We start from the raw sequence: 21,300 nt of genomic DNA on the forward strand, positions 1-21,300 counted from the left end.
GGATGAGTCAGTTGGAGCCCTTTCTGTTGGTGTTTTGTGGGTCTCTGCAAACCTGTGTTTCCACACAGTTGTCTTCAGGCATTATCATCTCCTAAAGGGATCCTTGTTCCACAGCTTAATTTAGCAGATGTTTGAGTGCTGCAGGAACCAACCTTGCTCCCGTGTTTGTCCCTTGGTAAGGTCTTCAAGGACCTGGGAAATCCAGATGGATTGCTGTCTGCTTCTGGCTACCAAGCAGCAGGGCATATGTAACCAATATTCTTTCACAACGAAACAATGTTTCTTTTAATTTCTCACTGATAGTTTATGAAGCATGGTCTTTAGGAATGTGGTGTTGCTTTTGAGAGTGGATCTGCTAACTGTTTAGAAATAGGTTTTTCTTAATAATGGTAAGAGCTGTGTTGCTGGCAGAAGAAGTTGTGTACTTGAATAGTTTTACCAAGATCATCCCACAGAGTGTCAGGTGAAGAAAATTGTCTGGTAAGGCACGACAACCCCAGAGCCTGTATCTCTGGAGGCTCTCAAAAGAGAGATAAAAATTGAAAGTGTGTTAGAGGAAGCGGAAGCATCAAATGGGACAGTTGAAGGTATTCTGAATGCCCCTACCCTTCCTCTGTGTCTTCTCAATTCCGTTTTACTTCTCAGGGGACAAACAGCCAACTGGTAGCAGCCTGCTGGGCCAGCTTATGGGCTCTCTGGAGCTAGCCATGCTTAGGTAGGTAGGACACATAGGACTGGCTCTTGTCCCTGAACAGATGATGGGAGGGAGGGGAGGGGGAGGGCAGGGCTGTTTCCTTGGAGGCAGGATTGTCAGTCTCTTGGTGTCCTCTTAGTGTAGTTTTCTCAGCTTGTACAGTACAAAAAAACCCCCAAAACTGTACCTGGCCCTGAGGCAGATTGCCTTGATTACCCTCATCTTTGGTGCTCAGTTTTGCTATGAGAGAGGAAAGCAATATTGGACAAACATTTCTAACCTTCTGTTCGCAAACAAGGCACAGAAGTCTTGTCCTGCCTCAGGATTTTTGAGAGGGTGTGAAAAGACTTGAAATATCATTTGCTCTTTCTGTGTTGTACCGGGGGATTTACGTATTTTAAATGTTACTTTCTTTATTGAAAAATAAATTTTTTCTAATTTCATGAAAAATGCAAAGTAACTGCAGCACCTCGTGCTCCTGGCAGCTGAACCTTTAGAGGAGTTGTTCAGCAAGGCTTTGCTGGCTGGGATGTGAAAGAGGCAAATATGGATTAGCTACCCAGGATAGTAGTGATGAAGGATAAAGAGGGGGGGGGGGAAAAGTGTGTCTAGCTGTTGTCTCTCATCACATCCTCACATCCCAGAGGTCTGTTTGGCATCAGAGTTTATCTTGCAAAATGGTTTTGGGAACTGTCTCCCTCTTTCCAAGAAAGCAAATACTGTTGATCTTTTACAGCTTATTTCTGTGAACCGTACAAAAGATACGGGCTGTGTGCTCTGTTCTGACCCCATACAATTGTTAAGAACTGTGCGTCCCCTTCTTGCCCCTGCTGTGTGGTGTTGTATTTGCCTGGTGATGTATGGATGACTTTTGCTACCCCCACTTGGATAATACATTAAGAGTCTGCGTAAGTGAACTGGAATGTGCAGGTAAACCACTCTGCAGCTTTGTTCACCCTAAATTTCAAAGGTAATTGTTCTGGTATGGTGCCGGTGTTTGTAATTGGGGAGGGATGCAGAGCTGGGTATTTCTGCGCATGTTTTTTCTGAGAGTTGCTCTAATTTCATCAAGTATCTAACTCTGATTTTATAATTGGTTTTATTTGTGCAAGCGGGAGAGAAAACAGAAATCCATGCAACTGAGAGCTTTATTTTTCTGCCAGGCTGTCTGTAGGTTGCCAGATAGTAGTCTGGTTGCAGGTAACTCCCACCAGCTGGTAACCTTGTAAAGGAAAACATGAGACACTGAATGATTAAAAGCAACTGACCAAAAGCAAAACAAAAAACACTGTGACATGTAGGACTGTTACTTAACACTGTGACTGTTTGCTTTGGTTGCAGCTGCTGGCCCAGGCAGTTAATGATGGTGTGTGTGTGTGTATGTGTGTGTCAATATCCTCCTGACTCTTTGCCACTTTCCACTCAGACCCACAAGCTGTGCACAGTTCCGTGTCAGGTAAGCTGCTTGCCCAAGCATTTTGCCACTTCTGTGATGTAGCTGAGCTTCAACATCACATATACTTCTTCTGTTTCATTTAAACCAAAGACTTTTCTTTTGGGAAACTTGCATGAACACATCTCTCAGGGAGGTTTTAAGTTCCAGCTGTTTTGCTGGAGAATCTGTTCCCCAGGCCAGCCTAACACTTTGTTTTTCAGTATATGTGAAATTGCATGGTATAGGCTTGGAATACTTAATTTGCTAACCACTATGGATATGGAATCAAGTGCTTAGAAACCCCTGGACGATGCCCACAAATCTTCTGCTTCTTTCGGAAGGCTCCCAGCATCCTGCAGCTCACATAGCCTTGGCTCACGCGTTTTCTTGGGCATTCATAGACTAAACCGTTTCAGAAATGCAGCTCTAATAGTTGATGGCTGTGGTTGTTTTGATCACTGTTCCTGAAGCTCTGGTATAGACTACTACAGACTTGGCCTGTTTCAGGAAAGAAAAAGTCCTGTTCTAGAGCAATTCAGAGATAAATCAAATGGATCTGGAGACCTTTGAATGCTTCTTGATGTTGGAGGCTGTAGGCAAAGTTTGTAGATGGGATAGATGGAAATAGTCCCTGCCACTAACACAGCAACTAGGGGAAAACAGTGCATTCTCTGATGCTTTGAGAATATCACATAGTGATATAATAAGAGACTGGTAATCAGCAACTTGTGATTGCAAGCAGAATTAAGGTTCCAGATGCAGCTCTTAACACTGTTTCTTGACTGAAATATGTAACTAGTTGTCATTTGCATAGTTTTCTGATACAGAGAAGCCTGTAAATATTAATGGAGGTGGAACAGAAATATCTGCCATAGCCAGAAGAAGGAAGTAGACTATCTATGTCATCTTCATGGTAGTGGTGTAGAGCTCAGGGAGACTGGTACTTATGGAAAGGGATGCCATAGATAACTGGCAGTGTGTGTAAATATCCTGTTATGTCCTAAGCTGCAGGAACATGCAGCTGTAGAGGCAAACACAGTTTTAACAACAGCTTAGGCTGCACCACAGCTGCGAGGCTGTATTTAATTATGCCGTTTAGATAGAAATTGGACTTGCTTCTCTTTCTCAGTCTGAAGTTTATCACTTTGGGAAGATGCCCTTTGTAATCAGTTCTTCCAAAATATATGGGATAGGAGGAGTAACAAACACTATAATTTCTCTAATTTCTGTGTTTTTGTCAGAAAATGAACCTTGGCTGCTGCTTGAGGTCTTATTTTCCTATGTCTTTTTCTTGGGAGGTATCTTTACAACAGCTGTTTTCCCATGACAGTGGATGTAAGATCCAGTTATCTTTTAAAGTTACTGATGTTTATTTTTCTCCAGTGGTATTTTTTTCACATAGAAGCTGTGGGAGAATTATTTAGGGCTAAGTCAAATTAAATACTCAGTATTTTAATAGTGTCAAGTTGTAAGTGGCTTCCTCACCCCTTATCTGAAAAGTTTAGTGGGAGGAGTGGGAGCTCTGAAACCAACACTTAGATAGGAGTAACTCTTGTTAAATAAAAACAGAAAATTCAAGATTTACTGTTAGTGCCCTCTATGCAACCTTCTTCATTCCTCTCCTTTAAAGTCTCTTAGAGGACCTGAGAAAAGTTGAGCATCTCAGAGATGCTCTTTCAAGGACAGATCAAGGCATGCTTTGTGCTCCTATGGATTTTGAGTGTTGTTCTTAGTTAGCACTTTGCAGATCAAGTCTCTGCTAGAGTGGAATTTCTCCTCCCAGTTTTTACTACCTTACTAATGAATGTTTGCTGTATGTACTGTTAGGACTTTGCAGATTGCCAGTGTCCATCCAAATACTGATACTTCCATTAGGCTTCCTATTGTGCAAGTTAATTGAATTGCTGGACCACCTCTGTGCCTGACTGCAGCTGCTTGGATTGTAGTGTTTTTCATAGCGCTGTCACTGAGATGCAAAAAGGTGGACGGTCGCTGCCATTGAAAGTACTGCATGATGTATCAAAGTCTGACCCTGAGTTTCTGTAGAGAACTCACCTGCTATAACAATAACAGGTACCTGACTGAACAGCCGGCGTTCTTCAAGTTCTTTGCTTTAGTCAGATGTATGAGCTTGACTTCTGCTAAGGCGAGCTTTCTGCCACTTTCCACTGAAAATAAGTTTCTAGTCTGGAAAGTCTTTCCTCTTTATTTGTTTACTTCATATCTAGCCTGCGCATTCTTGTGCTGTAAGGGAATAGGAATGCCGTATAGTGGAGCTGGAAAATTTTTCCTAACTGTAGTTAGACAAACACAGCAACTTTTAAGGTGCTGAGGTGGCAATGAGCAAAAAAACTGATCTAGAAGTTGGCATGCACTAGAACAAAAGATGCATTTGTTCCATCCCGTCTTTCCTTTTACACACAAAAAAAGACTTTGCATTAAGCCTTGTTTTTTTGTTTTTAAGTCAGCAGTAAGTCTGATAGTCTGCTGCCTTCTCCAGCAGCCTTAAGTTTATTCATGTACTGACCACTTTCAGGAGCTGCTTCTAAACTGGAAATTGGATGCAGCCCACAACCACCATCACCAAAAAAACAAAACAAAACCAAACCCCACTGTAGGTGTCAACAGTTTATTGCTGCCAAAATGAAAATACAGATCAGGAAATTCAACTTAACTAAATTAATTGAAGTTTCTAATGGCCTGCTAGCCAAAGTATGTCATATGCCTTTCCATAATCCTGCAGTCCCTGTACATATGGTTCTTCTGGGCTTATTCCTGGTTTCTCATGGATTTCTGCTTGCTTCTGTGCATTTGAGATCCTTAAATTTGCAGTCTTGGGCTTCTCAGCTGGTAGATGGCAGTGCTTTTTGGAGGTGCTGTTTTATTATTTTTAACTAGTGCTTTTAACTGCTTTTCCCAACAAAGGTTTTTCACTGATGTCCAAGTAGTGTAATCTCTGATTTTAAAACCTAGAATTGCAGGAACTCTCTTATCAGGGGGATAGCCTGACAAAAGTGTTAGCAGGAAGTCTTACAAACACCCGAAGTTGAGGTTTATGGAAGTTGCAATGCTTAATAATTTTTTGCTATTATTCAATGTGTAAAGATCAATAACAGAGCATGGAGCAAGAACCTTTCTGCTGCCGCTGAAGTCTGTCATCTTCTGGGCTTGGACACAGGCTGTAAAGTCTTATGATGATACTATGCAACTACTTCCCCTTGAGAGAGAAATTGTGTAATTTGTATAATTAACTTAGCAAAGAGGGACTACTGCATGTGCCATACTTTGGAGTGACAGGGTAGGGGATGTTTATTGCTTTCTTCTGCAGTTGCATATGCTGTAAGCTTGCTTGCGTACATCCTTGTTACTCATTTCCCTAGAGAAGGAGTATGTTATGCCTGAAAGATGATGGCCTGAATAAAGTTGGATCCCACGTGCTGGGGAAATGCACTGAATGTTGCAGCTGACTGTCCTTTATTAACCCAGAATTTGTCTGAGAAGCCCTGGTGAGGTCATTAGTCTGGAAGGCCACTAAACTACAGTGATCAAAGAGAATTGCTTTTCTGGCCAGGAAGGGAAGCTTGATCATATGTTGAAGAGAGCAAGCAGAGGCTTGTGTTAACTCTTCCAATATTGACTGAAGTCTAAAATCTGTCCTGCCTCATCCACCAACTTTTCACCCTTGCAGATGGCGGCAGCTTAGGAAGAAAATACAAATCTTAGCCCTTGCCACAAAGCCACAGAAAAATTTCTTACTGTCTGGTAGCTGCCTTTATGTACAAACATGCTTACCCTTCAGATGCTTGATGAAGAACGAAGGTCCCTCTTTGTCTTTTTTTCATGATGTTGCAAAAATGTGGGGCATCTGTACTTAATTTGTCTGATTCCATCACTCAGGGTTGTGTGATGTTCTCAACTAGCTGACAATGGGGCAGTTTAAATCAGAAAAAAAGACAGCACAGACATCTCGTTATCTCTGCACGAACTGAGAGCAGTACAGAGCAGTTTTATTGTCTAAGTGTCAAAGGAAGCAGGAAGAAGTATCAACATGAAGGCTATGGGAAGTGCAGTAAGAACTAATTCTAAATAAGAGTTCTGTGCTGGCTACATAAAGACACAGAACTACACCAATTAATTACAGAAAGACACACATGATATGATTCTTAAAGAAAGAAACCTTCAATTTTTTTTCATTAGTTCTGAGCTGTACCATTGATAGAGATGTAAATGGTTTTGGAGCACCCTATCAGTGCTAGAGTAGAACAGTGATGTGAGTTATGCGCATGGAAGGGGACCGCTGTGGCCCCACTAGCACCATCTCAACCCTGACCTGGAGGGAGACTCTGCTCTGCAGAGGTCATGGGGGATTCAGTAGCCTTCTTGGCCTAATTGAATTGCTTTTGAGCAGACAGGGCCAGGGCACCACTGAGGGAGAGTGTTTGTGATACAAGTAAACACCTGCTTGGAAAACAGACAAAAAGTATTCAATTCCCTTAGGAGTTCAGCTTAGTTGTAGAGGAACAATCTATACCTTGCTCTGGCAGAGCAAAAGCCAAGCCAGGATACAACTTGCTTCCATAGGTTCAGTTATTAATTCCATAATAAGGTTCTTAATAGGACAACAGTGCAAGACAATTGGAATACATGGTATTGTTTCAGCCAGACTTGCACAGTACACGTGGAACACGGGCCCATCCTGCTTATATTTAGAGCCTGATTATCAGGACCCCACTTCAAATGCTTGACTTAGAAGAAGCAAGTGGTTAAAGCTACCAGCCTCCTGAACTAATTCTTCAGAACCACTTGAGCAGGGTAAAGAGCATCTGATCCAGACTTGCCTTTTAGCAACAGTAGGATTCTTCAGTTTGTTATGGTTTCTTCTTAAATTGCAGTTGTAAGGACAGCTATGTTTCAGTCTATACAATACCACGTGAGCCCACCTTAAGGAGTAGGCACCTGATTAAGGCTTCCACCTGAAATACTTAAAAAATATTTAAAAAACCCCCCACATTAAATAACTGATAACAGCAACACCTCTACTGTATGATCACAAACTATGTTCCAACCACAGTTCTGGAGTCATTTATTCTGGTAGGCATCCAAGCATACTTTGTACTGACCCATACAGTGGCACACAGGTAAAATAGTCATAGTCAACTGAACAAAAGCACTCCACTCCCAGCTAAAACACTCGCTAGCATATCTTAAGTTTCTAAAGACTTGTTCGGCTTATCACAGTTTAAAAAGTTTAAAAAAGGAAACAAAAACAATAAACAACAACAACAACAAAAACAAAGGCCGGTGTGTCACACGCTGATGGAGACTTGATCCCACTTCTCGGTATGTGATGATATCTGAGTGACACCATGGCAGAAAGTTCTTGGTTTTGCTCACTGATATTTTTATCCGTAGAAAAAAACCCTGCAATTGGCCAGCTGTCAAAGGGACTTCTCCACATAAAAATACAAACATCTCCTTATTTAAGATAGTTTTCCTAATAGTAGGTCAGCATTTGTTCCAGTCACATCTTTCAAAGCTGACCTGGACTTCACATACAACATAGGCCGTATCTATTCAATCTCAGTGTATTGGAGGCAGTTCCACAGGATTCAGGAGGGCTTGTATGCAGAACAGACATCAGAGGGGACCTACTGAATAGTGAAAATTTATACCCCAGAGCTAAATGAGTAATCATGTTAGTATTGAACGTTAAATAATTGATAGGACTCCTCAAGAGCCATGGTTTTTATTCAGCAGGCACTCGGGAGTACAAGTTACACCCTACAGCCTCATTTTCATTCTTTTTCTGCTGTTGTAAAGGCTGCAGAAGTGTGAGAAAGACTCACCTCTAGCCTTTTTATTTTAACAGATAAAGGCAGATAGACCAGAAGCCAGAGTAGCTGAATGAGGGAGCTGAAGTGCAGAAGCAGGGTTCATTTTTCATTGTGCCCTCATGTTTCTTTAGGGCATTAATCTGGATTGCACTAATCCTCTGTGTCATAGGGGACAGGTGTCTTGTTTGCTAGCAAGGAAGCTAAGCTATGTATTGATGTGATTTATCCTGTAGTAGAGACTATAGGGAACAAGAGCAAGAAGGGAAAATTGGTCATTTTCCCTTTCACCGTGCTCTCTGTTGAACTGGAGATGCAGAGCAAAAGACAGGACTTCTTCCACCCAGAGAAAGAGAAGGTGGCTTGAAATAGTAACCCTAGTGTCTGTTCATGTGTCCATCTCAAGGAGTCGTGGATACTAGATATATAAGAATTAAATGACTCCTAATGTACATAATTGTGCAACTAAATCTCAAAAGAGGATATTGTCTCTGGCTACAGCTGGTGAGTGCTCTCAGGGATGAGGATTAAGACCTTGAACTCCACCTGTCATTCATTCTCTAAACATCCACTTCCTTGGTTTTCCAAACTATTGGCCTCAGTTACATCCTGCAGGAAAGTGCTTAATTAATGGGTCAAACAAAGCGTTTTGTTTTTAGCCATTCTGCCCTGGTGATCTAACACTGCTTAGCATCCTTTTTGCCCGCCTCTTAAGAAAACATCATTAGCATGCAGCTGACCCCTTCACTTACCACATCTTTTCTGAAGTTTTCTCCCACCCAATGCACTTCCCCTTCTCTCCAACTAAAAAAGCTCAGGTCTGTCCAGCTATTAAATGTGCTCTCTATGAAGCTCCTAATTATTCTCGAGCTTTCCAGTTACTCTGAGTAAACTAACTTGCCAACCAGAGTCATGCTGTGGATGCATCCGAGTTTCATGTGACTTTTTTTTCCTGGACTACTTCTGCTTTAATAAAACCTGACATTCAGTCTCCTTTGCTGACTGCTGCTTGTGTTTATTATATAATTCACAGTGGCACCTGAACTTTCAGCCTGTTGCATAGCAAACAGTGGGCAAAGGCAGTTTTTGGCTTCCAAATGATCCATGTTATTTACAGTTAGCCACGGTACCTTTACAGCTAATGTGATTGTTAGTACTCAGACACTAAATGTGGTAATTTACAGACACAGAATTGAACAGAGGATGGATTCAACTGTCTGCTTGGCTATCTAATCTTAAGTTTTTGCATACAGCTGGAATGCAAGGGAGGGGACAGGTGTTGTACTGCAGCATGGAAACAAATATCCTCTTCTGCAATAACCCTATCTTGGATCAGAAGCAGGTTATGCCACCACCCTGTGTACTGTCCTCCTGGTGATGCAGCAGAGCAGAAAAGTACAGACAACTAAGAGAGCTCAAAAGGACAAACTGCATGGTATGGATATAGCACTTGGCAAGTTACATCACAGTTAAGGATGTACAATTAGGAACCTGTAAGGCCTGAGTTAAATCGCTTGTGGGTGGTGCTTTGAGGATTAACACTGCTTTAACTTGGCAGAAGATCTGATTTGTTTGGGGATAAGAGCCCATTCTCTGCCACCAAAATAGCACTACTTATGCGTATGGCACAACTATCCTGCAACACAAAAACCCTTATGGAGCTGAGCTCCATCGTGTTTCTCATGAGTCCACAGGAAAGCATAAGCCCAGTTCTAAGAAACTTACACACTTAGTACTTCAGAAAACTTAGCTCCTTGTCACTTTTGTTGTAAGATGGGTCTCAGTTTCTTTCCAGGACACTGCAACTCTCAGGCACAAATTTTGCATCCCCAGATCAGTGTACCAGATCACTTCAAGGCCACGCTGTTCTGATTTATGCCAACTCCAGTTTCCATGTCTTAGACCTCAAAGAGAGACCTGACAACACTCCAGATTTCTGACAAGTGTAACACAGCTTAATCAGCAGTAAAACACTCCAGTCAAAGCTATAACCAGGCGGAGATCCAACCTGACCCTTGGGGAAGGCTTGCTTAAGTGGTGCTGTTAAATACTTCAGCTCTCCAAAGAGAACACAAGCACAGCTCTGGCACTGGGATGGGGAACAACTTTCAGGAAGCTTGATGCTGAACTGGTAGGAAAGTAGCTACAACCTCATTGAGCAGGGCTTCCCCCAACAGGTGCTTGTAACTAGCACTAGTGTGGGTGAAGGAGAAGCGTGATCTATGTGGAAGAAAAAAACACTTGTAAAACCTGTTCAGATCAATAAATTATTCTTTAGGTATTTACTCTTAAAACTTACACTTCAGTGACTGAAATGCCTTCCATAAGCTTTCAATTTAGCAGTCACTGCAAGTTAATAGAAGACTGATGAAGAGATGACTTAAAAGTCCAGGCTGCCAGCCAGTCCCAGCCTCCCCTCCTGGGATGACGGATGTGTCTGTGCCTGCTTTCACAGGGCAATGGCATGGGCATATCTCAACCCACTTCACCACAAAAAAGGACATGATGCAGCAGCTCCTCTGCATCACAAAGACTGAAGATTATTATCTGACTGTGTCCTCCCTCAGAGTCAATGAAATGTATTGAAATAGGATTAAACATATAAGATACAATTTCCCCAGATGGAAGATGAGGACCTGACATGATCAATAATAAATTGGGCTGAGAAAATTCTGCCCTCTTACAAGAGCATTGCTTTCAGAATGACAAAAGCAGGAGTTTTTGCACAAGATATAGGGGTCATCCCATTCCAGCATCACTCCTCCCCCTGCCTTGCACAGGCTCAAGACTTCTGTGCAGATAGGGAAGTACTGCTGACGAGATGCTTAATCTTATCTGCTGTCAACTCAAAAAGTTAATAACAAGTCCACCAATCCCACTCACTTCCTACTGTCTCTGCAGCACACTCCCACTTTTTATTTCTTTTTAAAAAAATACTTATTTCAGTGAATTAAGATGAACACCTCTTCCAGAAACAGGCAGGTGAACCCTTTGGGACCCATGGGATCCAGTTCTGGGACTGGTCCACTGGAAAGTACCTGGTAAGACAAGCACTCCGTTCCAGTCCCGCTCCCCTGTCCCCTTTATTAGAATTGCAGCAGGTGGATCCAGGTCCCAGCTGTGGCCAGCAAGAAGTCTGTGGAGCCTCTTCACACCCGGATTTGGTACCCATTGAGATCTGGCATGGCTTTGGAATCAGCAGGCTTCTTCTCACCAGATGGCCTGTGTGCAGAAAGGGTAAGAACTATTCAGGAATTGTTTTTTCAGTCAGGAGAGCCTGCACATACAGATGCTAGCACAGGAGACGCATACAGGAAAGATTCACAGTTAAGCTATGAGACTGAAGGCAGAATTTTTTTGTAACCTTCACCAACTCTTACAGCAGTCTCCACAGAAAGAAAACACAAGTTAGGAAGAAAAGGAAGTCCACACTGCTACCCCAGGTCACTTTGATGGAAACAGTCCCACTGACCAGTGAATGGAATCCCTTTGGGCATAGGTTTGTGAGATACCAAAACTGAGACTCCTAAGCAAATACCAGGCACCAGGATCACTGGCTATTTAAGCAGCCTCCCTCCTCCCCACCTAAACATCAAAAACAAAAGCAACCAAACAAAAACCAAAGCCCCAGTGACAAATCTGAAGGATAAAATAATAATAATAATAATAATAATAATAATAACATAAAAATGAAGCAAGGAAGAGTCTGTCAAACGCAGACCGGAGATGCACTTAGATAGGCCTTCTGGCCAGCAGCCTCACTCACCGTCGGTCCCCACGGCTGTTGCGGCGATGAGGACTGGCCTGACCTCTTTGTGGGGAGGAAACATCTTTCTTTCTGTCCTTGGTGGGAGATGGTGGCCCTGTTCCTTTGCCAATCTGCCAAAACAAACAAAAAAAGTGCATAACACGAGCAGAAAACAGTACTAGTAGTAACCAGAAAACACAAAGCTGAAGAACTACTAATTAAATGGGAATAAGAGACAAAAACGGCAAGATAGTGAACCAAAAATACAAAAGCCAGAAAGCAAACTACAATCATTGCTATGACTCCAAGGAATTGTATACAGTCCAAGGTAATCACAACTGCAGTACTTCCTGCGTGTCCATTATGGGACCAGCCTAAGCACAAAGCAGAGGAGCCACCAATTTAGACTCCATCACCATTCTAAGACCCTCTTGCTATTTTATTCCCCCAATATGCCATAAGCCAGGCAAGACACTGGATGCTGCAAACTACTACTACTCCATCCTATCTGCTTACCTTGAGCCTCATGTCACGGGCGTGTCTCTCAAGCTCTTTGCGGAAGTCTTCCCGGCTTAGCTTGTCTAGATCCAGGATGGAATGCTTCCACTCAATCTGCTCCACGCTGTGTGGGTCATGGGACACACAGTGCCCCAGCTTCACCTTTTTGAGCGTGTGCCAGCAGCGGCGATACGCCTCCTCAAAGTCAAAAATGAGTTCACTCAGTGTGCGGAAGACGGGCGCTTTGTACATGAGCTCTTCACGTCGGCTGATGCCCAGTGCCCCATAGCGGCCTCCAAAGTTCACCCCCAGCACGATGTGTCGGAAGTAGTTCCCTGAGAAGTGGGTTTTGAAGCTGATGGGGAAACGGTCCAGCGTAGTCATGTTGTTGGTGAGGTAACTAACAGCAACCACTATTCAGGAAACAACCAGTGATGCTTGGCAAGCTTCTTGCTTCAAACCCTCCCAACCCTTGGTCATTCAGGTATCACATTGATGGGGTTTGTTCTTCAGATCCACAGGTCAGCTCACTGCAAGTTGCCCTACTTATGAGGAAACCAGACTTGGCCTTTTCACCAAGGCAGTCAACAATGGAATGCTCATTTCCAGGCAATTTTATGATGCAGAAGCTGCATCACCAATACATTTAATGTTCTATATTGCATAGTTTCAAGCTGCAATGCTGTTTATTAGCTTTTTGCATTCTAAAATGCAATTCGCTTGTTTTAATCTGTTTCACTATTATTTCACATAGAAACTGAGGATCCTTCAGTACTCAGACAATTTGCCAATTTGCACCAATAATCTGTAGTCCAATCTATAGATGTAGACTATGCACAGACTATGCCTGGGAAATAGCTGGGAAAAGCAAGCTCTTGAAGAAGGCACAAGCCTAGAATTAAAGGCATTGCCTAACTCGACAAGCAGTGCTAGATATCATAGTAAAGTGACATACACCATAATTAGGTACTGGGGAGGATCCCTAATTTATCTTAGTGTAGAACACATGCAGGCAACACTACAGTAAGGGAACAATGTTATCCACAAAGGACCTCCTCACCTAACTAGCTAATATTTTTGCCACCCTTATATGTTCCTTAGATCCTTTCTCCTTTACTTGCTTCCAAAGTAGTCCATAGCAGCACCCCATCTCTGAAGAACTAGTCCTACTATTTCAGAAAACTGCTTGGATTTGGATTTTATTGGTAGGAATTTTGGGGAGAAATGGAGAGGAAAAACAGGGATGTGGGGTTTGGTAACAACATTATTAGCAGTCTCAAAGCATCAGAGGGGAAAACTCAAGGATGGTCAGGCATGCACATTCCTGGGAGAAAAGGATACATTCCCAGGATCACAGCTTCCAGGCATTTGATTGGCAGGGCCTCTTTGGTCATTTCTTTGGCCAGATCCATCAGCCTGTGGAGCAGGACAAGGGAAAGATGAGGAGAGTTAGAGGGCTTGCACTATGCAAGTATGGCAAGTCCAGCCCTTTTGCAGCATATATGCAACATGGGTTTCCAGGAGAGAGAAAGGCGCATCAAGGATAGGGAAGAGTGTTTTAGGAAGATATTAAATCCAAACCTGCGCTCTACCACATATTGTCACTGCTTACAAGGAGCTCCTATAGTGAGTTGTAATAATGCTGCAGGCCAATGTCTTGCTCCCAGGGAGACCACAGCACTTGGCTCAGTGAGTTCTGAATGGACACTGACACAAACAGAAGCAGAAATCTCAGGGGTCAGCAGTGTTTGTCTCATAAGGTTCAAGGACAGCAAAGGCCTCTTCTATGGCATGAAACAATATTGTTCTGCATTCAGTAGATACCATGAAGGAGACATTGCACTGACTACAATACAAGACACCCAAGTTCCATAAGCCTGTGGACCAGACATAATAAGAAGCTAAGAGAATATGCTGGCCAAGAGAGCCAATGAACATCAGGTGCTCGTCTACAGAAGCTTATCAGGCACAGTTCTTCTCTAACGTTTGCAGTTGAGAGAATTCTCCTCCTTCAGAGTATGACACACCTAAAGTTTAGCAAGCCCACATACTGATAAGGCACTCACAGGCACTATAAAGTTAGCTCTATAAAGACGCTTGACTTTTAGAAGGATCGTTTAGAGCAGGACCTAGCTTCAGAATCCATCACAAGTTCATGTAGTTATACTGCAATTAGAAACAGGAAGAATCTGCACATATCTGAAACATAATTCTGTCATTTTACTTGATCTTCTGATTCATGACAACAAAACTTACCCTTGTCCTCGAGACAGGCTACACACAGCTCTGCTCAGCCGTACCCCAGGCAATAAACAATAAGGTCAACTAAAGAAGGATGGAGCTTCAGTACTGAACATGGTGATTGCCTTCTAAACCTAGGCCAGGGGCTTAGTGAACAAACAGTGGGTATAGCAAGGCCCCAACGTTTTAAAGCAAGGATTAAGTGTGGTAGAGGCTGCCAGTACTTACCCAGTCAGAGGTCTGCTCTTCTTAATCTCAAAGAATTGTGTCCCAGTGTGATTGTACCTAGAAGCAAGAGGTTAAGGGCTTCGCAGTCTGGAAGTAGACTTTTGAAGAAAGCCTGTCCAAAGAACTTTCATGGTGCTATTCTCAGGGCAAATTCAGGATCTCGCAAATACAGCAACAAAGCAAGAAAATCCCCATCTCTCTAATCCACATTTTTCTCACTTATAGTTCCTCCTTAGTCCCACTGTCCTTCTTTCTTATCAATTCTTCTTCTCACCACATAGAGGTTTCCACTTCACTTCCCAAAGGTCCATGCTGACAGACCAAGCTCTGCTCATTTTTTCAGTCATAAGGGCAGAAAAAGTTTGATAGATACGTCTGCTCCAGTCTGCACAGAGCCTTAAAATGTTATTGGTACTTTGCTTTTAGTCTGACAGAGACCCAATCTGAGACAAAGATTCCTTGAAGGGCGAGAGCCTTTTGCAAACACTGAAGTCAGAACTGGCTCTGTGTCTCACCACTGAGCTTGCAAGGTACATACCTGCTATCCAGCATAGGAAAGATGGAGAAGCTCTAAACAGAAAGAGGCTGGATACCACAGATGCACAAGACCAGGGTGGCTGACTATCCTTTATGACAGCTACAGAAGTGAGTGCTCAAAGCAGGGTGACTCTCCACCACAGCCCATCTATGCCTATGTAAGGCAACACACTGCAGTCTGTCTGAAACCCTGCTCTCAAGGTCTTATACATACATTTTGAAAGAAATGTCACAATAAAGTCAGTTGGCTGATTAGAATGGGTGGTGAGGAAGGGCCTCAGACAACATGACATAGAGTGAACCAGATCAGATGGTAACTCGAACAGAAAAGAAACAAAGTAGCAAAACAAACCATCATCCAAAGCCCAGCTTCCTGTTTTCAGGAAACAAGCTTCAGTTCTTCTCCAGCTAAATCAGAAGGAGCTCTTTTCTCTTTTGCAGGGAAAGAAAACCTGCTTGCTTCTTCTTCCTGGGTAATCACATCAGTGACTAAGGTAACAGTAAAGGATACTGAAGCTCCCTGATGTAGCGCTGTACGGCTTCCAGGCGCTCAGGGATGGGGGTGGATGGCTGGAACGCAGGCACACTTGGTATGGGAATCTGAAACAGGGCACAGGATATAAATCACCACTTCTAAACCTCTCCAGCTTCTTCTGAACTCAGTTGTACATAGCTACATGAAGCACGTTCCTCTAAAACCAGCCCCATTTTGCTGCCTGAAGTGACCATGCCAGGTACATTCCTCTGTTCCCATACTAGTAACAGATTCAACTGGTAACAAATTCAAAGAAACAACACCGTGGAGCTGCAAGAGAAAATGCCCCAAAGGGTCCTGCTGTTAGGGAGTAATAGGCAAAGAATTAGATAAAATTAACTGGCAAGGCAAAATGCTATCACACAAGGATGCTATCACACGGCAGAGCCTGGGCCCGTTTGAGTAGGCAAACTGGAAGGCACAAAACAAAACAAAACAAAAAATAGGCAAAAATTGAGAATAAATTCCCCCAAAGCCACTGGAGCAAGGGCTTACTTGTCCCTGCTGCCTCCTGGAATCTCGGGGGAGCTGGCACTGACTAGGATGCAGGCTGGACAGCATAATGACTCCCCACCTCCTGTGTTTGTTGTTTTGAGTTACACAGTCAGAGAATGACTTCCGAAAGTTCACCATTCAGACTGCTGTCCCGTTCTAAGGCCTCAGCCTTATGGGTCCAGTCCAATTTTCCCCTCCATTTGCTCCACAGGGGATAACTGCCGCTTTGTCAGCAGCTGGGAAAATGTGTCTAAGGAAGGGAAGAGGTCCTGTCTGCTCAGCTACAGTGGACAGGCAAGCCAGGATGGCAGACAGCCCTGACGACACATTCATTCAACAAATATAATGGAGAAGACACAAATTTGGTGTGACTGACAGGCTCACAGAAACAATTCAGCATCTTCACTCTGAAGGACAGCTCACGCCTTTCGCACACCCATCTGATACCAGACTATAGCTTTTCACAGCGGTTCAGTTTTTAGCATCTCAGTTCCTGCTCAGAATTCCCCCAGACATGGGCTATCCCCCACCTAAGAAAGCATGAGTCAGAAACAGATCTTCCCTTGGGGCCTTCCACTCTACTGCACACCAACTGCCTCTGTTGGCAACAGATTTGTAGCCAGCAGCACTGCTGAGCCATTCATCTCCCTCTGCATGTGTATCTGCAGTCTCTCATTTCCATGCCTCCTTCTTCTGCCTTGGGCTGCCAGAAGTGACCAGTGAAACAGGCCAGGCACCTGCACCAGCTGAAAGCTGAGCCAGTGAGCATGGATAGTTCTCAGTCAAATCATTCCCTGACCTGGTTTGCCACATGGCCACAGGCTGCTTGTACCAATATGGTAGAGTGAGCAGGGACTGTCCTTGCCTCTTGAAACTGTATGGTAAACTGTATGGTTATTCAATCTATCTACAACCACCATCAGCAAGCAGACACTGAGCTAAACTCAGTCTCCACCCATCTTGATCTTTCTTTTCTTCTTGAGGTAAGAAAACAGCACCATTTGGCCACTGGTACACATTTTCCTAGCATCCCTTGGAGGTTCCACTTCACCATTTCCAAAGCTTTATTTCTGTACCTTGTTTGGAGCAAGCTAAGGCACTTGCAGGAAACACACAGCAGGAGCAGATGTTTAACTGGGTTTGTTTAGCCACAGCAGGAGCAGGGAAGGCTCCAGAGAGTAGCACAGGGATGGAGACATCTCTGGAACCACGCAAGCTGAGTCAGTTTGGATGCTGGGAGCTGACAACTGAGTCATAGGATATCATTTCCAGGCAGAAACAGCCAGAGAGGTAACAAGCAGGTCAGTATGACTATTTCACTTTGTTTCGTTTCTTCAGCTTGGGGACTTTCATGCTTTTGGAATGGAGGCACACCGATTAAATTCATGTCGATAGCACAGATTAAGGATTCTCCTTTCCTCAGAGGACTCTAACACTGACACAGTGTAATGACAACCAGTTCAGCAGGGGACTAGTTAACGCAGAGCTGCATGCACCTCAAGTAATTAAACTGATGAAAGTACAGTGTGCTCACTTTCTTTCAGATCTGGGCCTCCAGCCCAGACTGGGCTACAGTTTCTTATGCATCTACAGCATTTTACTGGGGCAAGAGAGGAGGACAGGAGAAAGATCCCCACATCCCTCAATTCCACTCTGACAGGATGGAAGACCCTAAGACTTTGTTCTTACCTGGAACTATCCATTGTGTATCTCAGAAGGCTGATAAATATTAGGCAGTCTTAATAGTCCTCCGGAATGCAGAGAAGAATTAATTTGCAAGAGAAACAAGAGAAAATCAGACCTATTTTGCTCTCCCTTTAGTTGCACTGAAAGCTGGAGAGAGAGCTAGGAAGAGAGCCCAGATTTCCAAGAGCCCATACCTCTGCCAGGCTTAGCAGACTGAACACATCCTTGGTCCCTCATCACTTGTGTTCAGGGGCTGCATCACCCCACCCCTGGATTCCTGCATGCTGACAGGCTGGCTATATGCATGGGACTGGGCCTGGCTTCAGAAGGAAGATCCAGAGAACAACAGATTTTGATATACTAAGTGGGCTATAATGTGCATAAAACAAGGAGGAGAGAGAGAGGCAAAAAGCTCCAGCCCTATGTCACAGGGGTATGTTTTTGGCAAGCCTAGTTTAGCAACAGCTTTTCTTACAGTGCTTTTATTTATCTGAGCTCCTCCCTAATTTCCCTTTTGTAAGCCACATGGGAGCAGTATCAATCCCAGTCATTAGCCTGACTACAGAAATTGGATTTTCTTCCTCTCTATCCATATAAACTCATCAGATGCAATACTTCCCATCTTTGCCCTCATAACTACTGCATTTAAAATCCAGCCTTTCTAAAGGAGGCAAGGGCACATCGTTTTGTATTTCCATTGTGAAGCTCCAAGGAAAGCAACACGAAACCTTACAATTCCAAGCAAAGCCAACACGACACAACTAGAAAGGGAACAACCTACGAGATGGTGGCACACTCAACCTTTGCATGCACAGCCAACCAACTGCATCCTGCCAGCCTGGCTTGGCTTGCTTGATAGATACTCCAAACCTACCAGAAGGAAACCTTTGGCCCCAGGGGAGATCTCTGAACACAACACCACAGCAAAAGACACAGCCTCAGCAGCTGGTCTGTGAACATTTCCACTATGTCTGGTCACAGCCTTATGCAGTCATCGTGTTATGGTATTATGTTTAGCTTATGGACAGCTCTCAAAAGAGTTACTTCCCCCAACTTCAAGGCAAACATTTAGGAGTGAGCAAAACACTGCCTGACTCCCAGCAATTAAAAAGGTGTAATTGCCTTCCAGCCTATGGAGAGTATCTGGCCTTTCAGAGGAGCTTGCCCTGCTCATTGACCTAATTCTCATCTGTTGCATCAGTCATCAAAGAAACTTAATGACAAAGAGATGCATCTCAAGCAAACCTCAAAGATAAAAACACACTCCCAGTGGGGAGGGAGGAAGAGCTATGGAAGCAGAGCCCATTCATCCTAGCTGCTTCCCGCATCTTGTCTGTAGGCCCTGGTGAGCTCCGGCACAGCATTTCAAATTGTACAGCGCTGAACAGTTTACAGCTCTGGTTCCCAGGGGTGCCAGCAGACAGCAAACAACAACAAATAACGGATAGACCACTTCCATCAGTTATTCTAGAGGAGCACATCCGGCTCGTGTCCCCTGACTGTGACCCTCTGGCACTAAAACTGAAAAAGACTGCTAAGTGGGAACAAAAGCAGAAGTGCTTCACATCGTGACCCAAAGCAAAGACTGAGCACATTATTCCCCTCCTTTCCTGCACCGCACTCCCGTTTGTGAGCTCTTCCTTCCATTTCCCTCACCATATCATCCCTTCTGGTTAGGAAACTAAGCACTGCGTGCTCTGAACGATCAGAAACACATTTTCAGCTTTTGCTCAGGACAAAGTCCAGGGAAATGTGAAAGGGAAAGGAAAAGTCTAGTGGGGTTAGAATAGGGCCTACAATCAGGATTTAGGCTTTGGTCTGGTTACTGCTGCGTAACTCCTCACTGCAAAAAGGAGTTTTGGACACACACATCTCCAGAGCTCCCTGTGGACAGCGGAACAGGTTGCCTGTATGCACACCATGTAACAGTGCAGCTTTGCATCCTTCAAGTTTCCTTCTCAAGGAATGAAGTATTTGCTAAGAAAGCGCAAGCAGAAAATGCCCAGTCTTTCTGTATTTCAGTTTCCTGTGTTAGCAGGATGGGAACACTCCCCTCGCTGGCCAATGGAGAGACACACCAAGTATTCACAGTGCCTTTTGTTCACAAGATGCCAATGGAAAAGGGGAATTATTTCCCAGCTGAGGTGCAAGCAGATAGCATCATCCACCTGAATTGATGGGTAAACGATTTGGTAGGGCCCAAAGCTACACAAATGCCCATTGCTTCCTCTTTTTATTGAGTTCTCTGCAGTTAGGTCAGGAATATGCTTGAAAATGACACCTGACCCTACACCCGCAAAAAGCTCTGTGGATGTTCACTAGCTCCTCTTACAATTCTTGGGCACCAAGGGTCCGTTTTCTATCAGATAGATGCAAGAGTTTCTTATACAAACTGTGCCCAAATCTACCCTCTGATGCAAAGCCTCACCTCCCTCGGTCCCACCCTTCAAGCGCAGGGACTCCCCAGTCCAACTCTTATCTTTCCATCGTCCATCCCTTCTCCCACATTATTAAGGCGGCCCACCTCTCTCCCTTACAACGCGCACACGAAGGCCGTTTTCTTTCCAGCACGGCCCCTCGTACGGAGGGCGATTCATCAGCGACCGACAGAGTGAACGGGCACAGCCCCTCGGGCCTCGCCAAAGGGGCCGCTCCCGAGCCGCAGGGCCGACCCGGCGCAGCCGTTCTCGCTCGTCGCCTCTTCCCTTCGCGCGCCCCTCCGGCCCGGCCCCACCGCGGCCCCTCACCTTGGGCAGATCGGCGGCGCCGCGGATGCGCTCCGCCACCCGCTCCCCGTCGGGGTGGATCCTGGCCACATGCCGCCACATCCGCTCCCAGGTGGGCTCGTCCACCGGCAGCCCTCCGCGGTTGACGAAGAACGGCACGCCGCCGTCACGCAGGTCCTCCTCGCCTTCCTCCTCCTGCTCCTCCTCCCGCGCCGCCGCTTCTCCGGACTCGGGGAGCCTGGCGGCGGCCGCGGCCCCGGCGCCCCCCGGCAGCGGCATCGCCGCCGCCCGCGATCAACGCCCGCCGCCCCTCGCCGGGCCGCCGGCAGTCGCGTTCTGCATGGCCCGGGCGGGGGCACGGGGCGTCACCTCCCACGGTGCGGCCTCGCCGGCGGGAGGATCAGAACAGGGGGCGGCGGGACGAGAGGCGAGAGAGAGCCCGGCGGAGCGGCGCCCGATGCCTCCCGCTCGCTCGCATCGGGCCGGGGAGGCGCCGGCAGCCCAACGGCCCGCGGCGGAGAAGGGGGGGCGCGGAGCGGGGCGGGCCCGCCGCCGGGGCTCCCCCGCCGCGCCGCCTCCCGAGCGCTCCGCGGGGCGGGCGGAGACGGCCGCCTCCCGGCCGCTGCCGCATGCGGGTAACAAAGCC

At 45.2% G+C, this 21,300-nt stretch overlaps 1 protein-coding gene across 1 annotated transcript; it reads right to left on the bottom strand.

Annotated features, from left to right (window-relative positions):
• Positions 1-47: 47 nt before the first annotated feature.
• On the bottom strand, positions 48-20,934 carry VASH1 (vasohibin 1). Its single transcript, XM_072338276.1, has 7 exons — positions 20,676-20,934; positions 15,724-15,812; positions 14,676-14,732; positions 13,548-13,622; positions 12,225-12,606; positions 11,727-11,839; positions 48-11,182 (listed from the first exon to the last, which is right to left on the bottom strand). Exons 1-7 carry the CDS (start codon positions 20,931-20,933, stop codon positions 11,110-11,112), a joined length of 1,047 nt encoding a protein of 348 aa, XP_072194377.1. The 5' UTR covers position 20,934; the 3' UTR covers positions 48-11,109.
• Positions 20,935-21,300: the final 366 nt, after the last annotated feature.

Source organism: Excalfactoria chinensis, chromosome 5 (assembly GCF_039878825.1).
Source record: "Excalfactoria chinensis isolate bCotChi1 chromosome 5, bCotChi1.hap2, whole genome shotgun sequence".
Lineage (NCBI taxonomy): Eukaryota > Metazoa > Chordata > Aves > Galliformes > Phasianidae > Excalfactoria > Excalfactoria chinensis.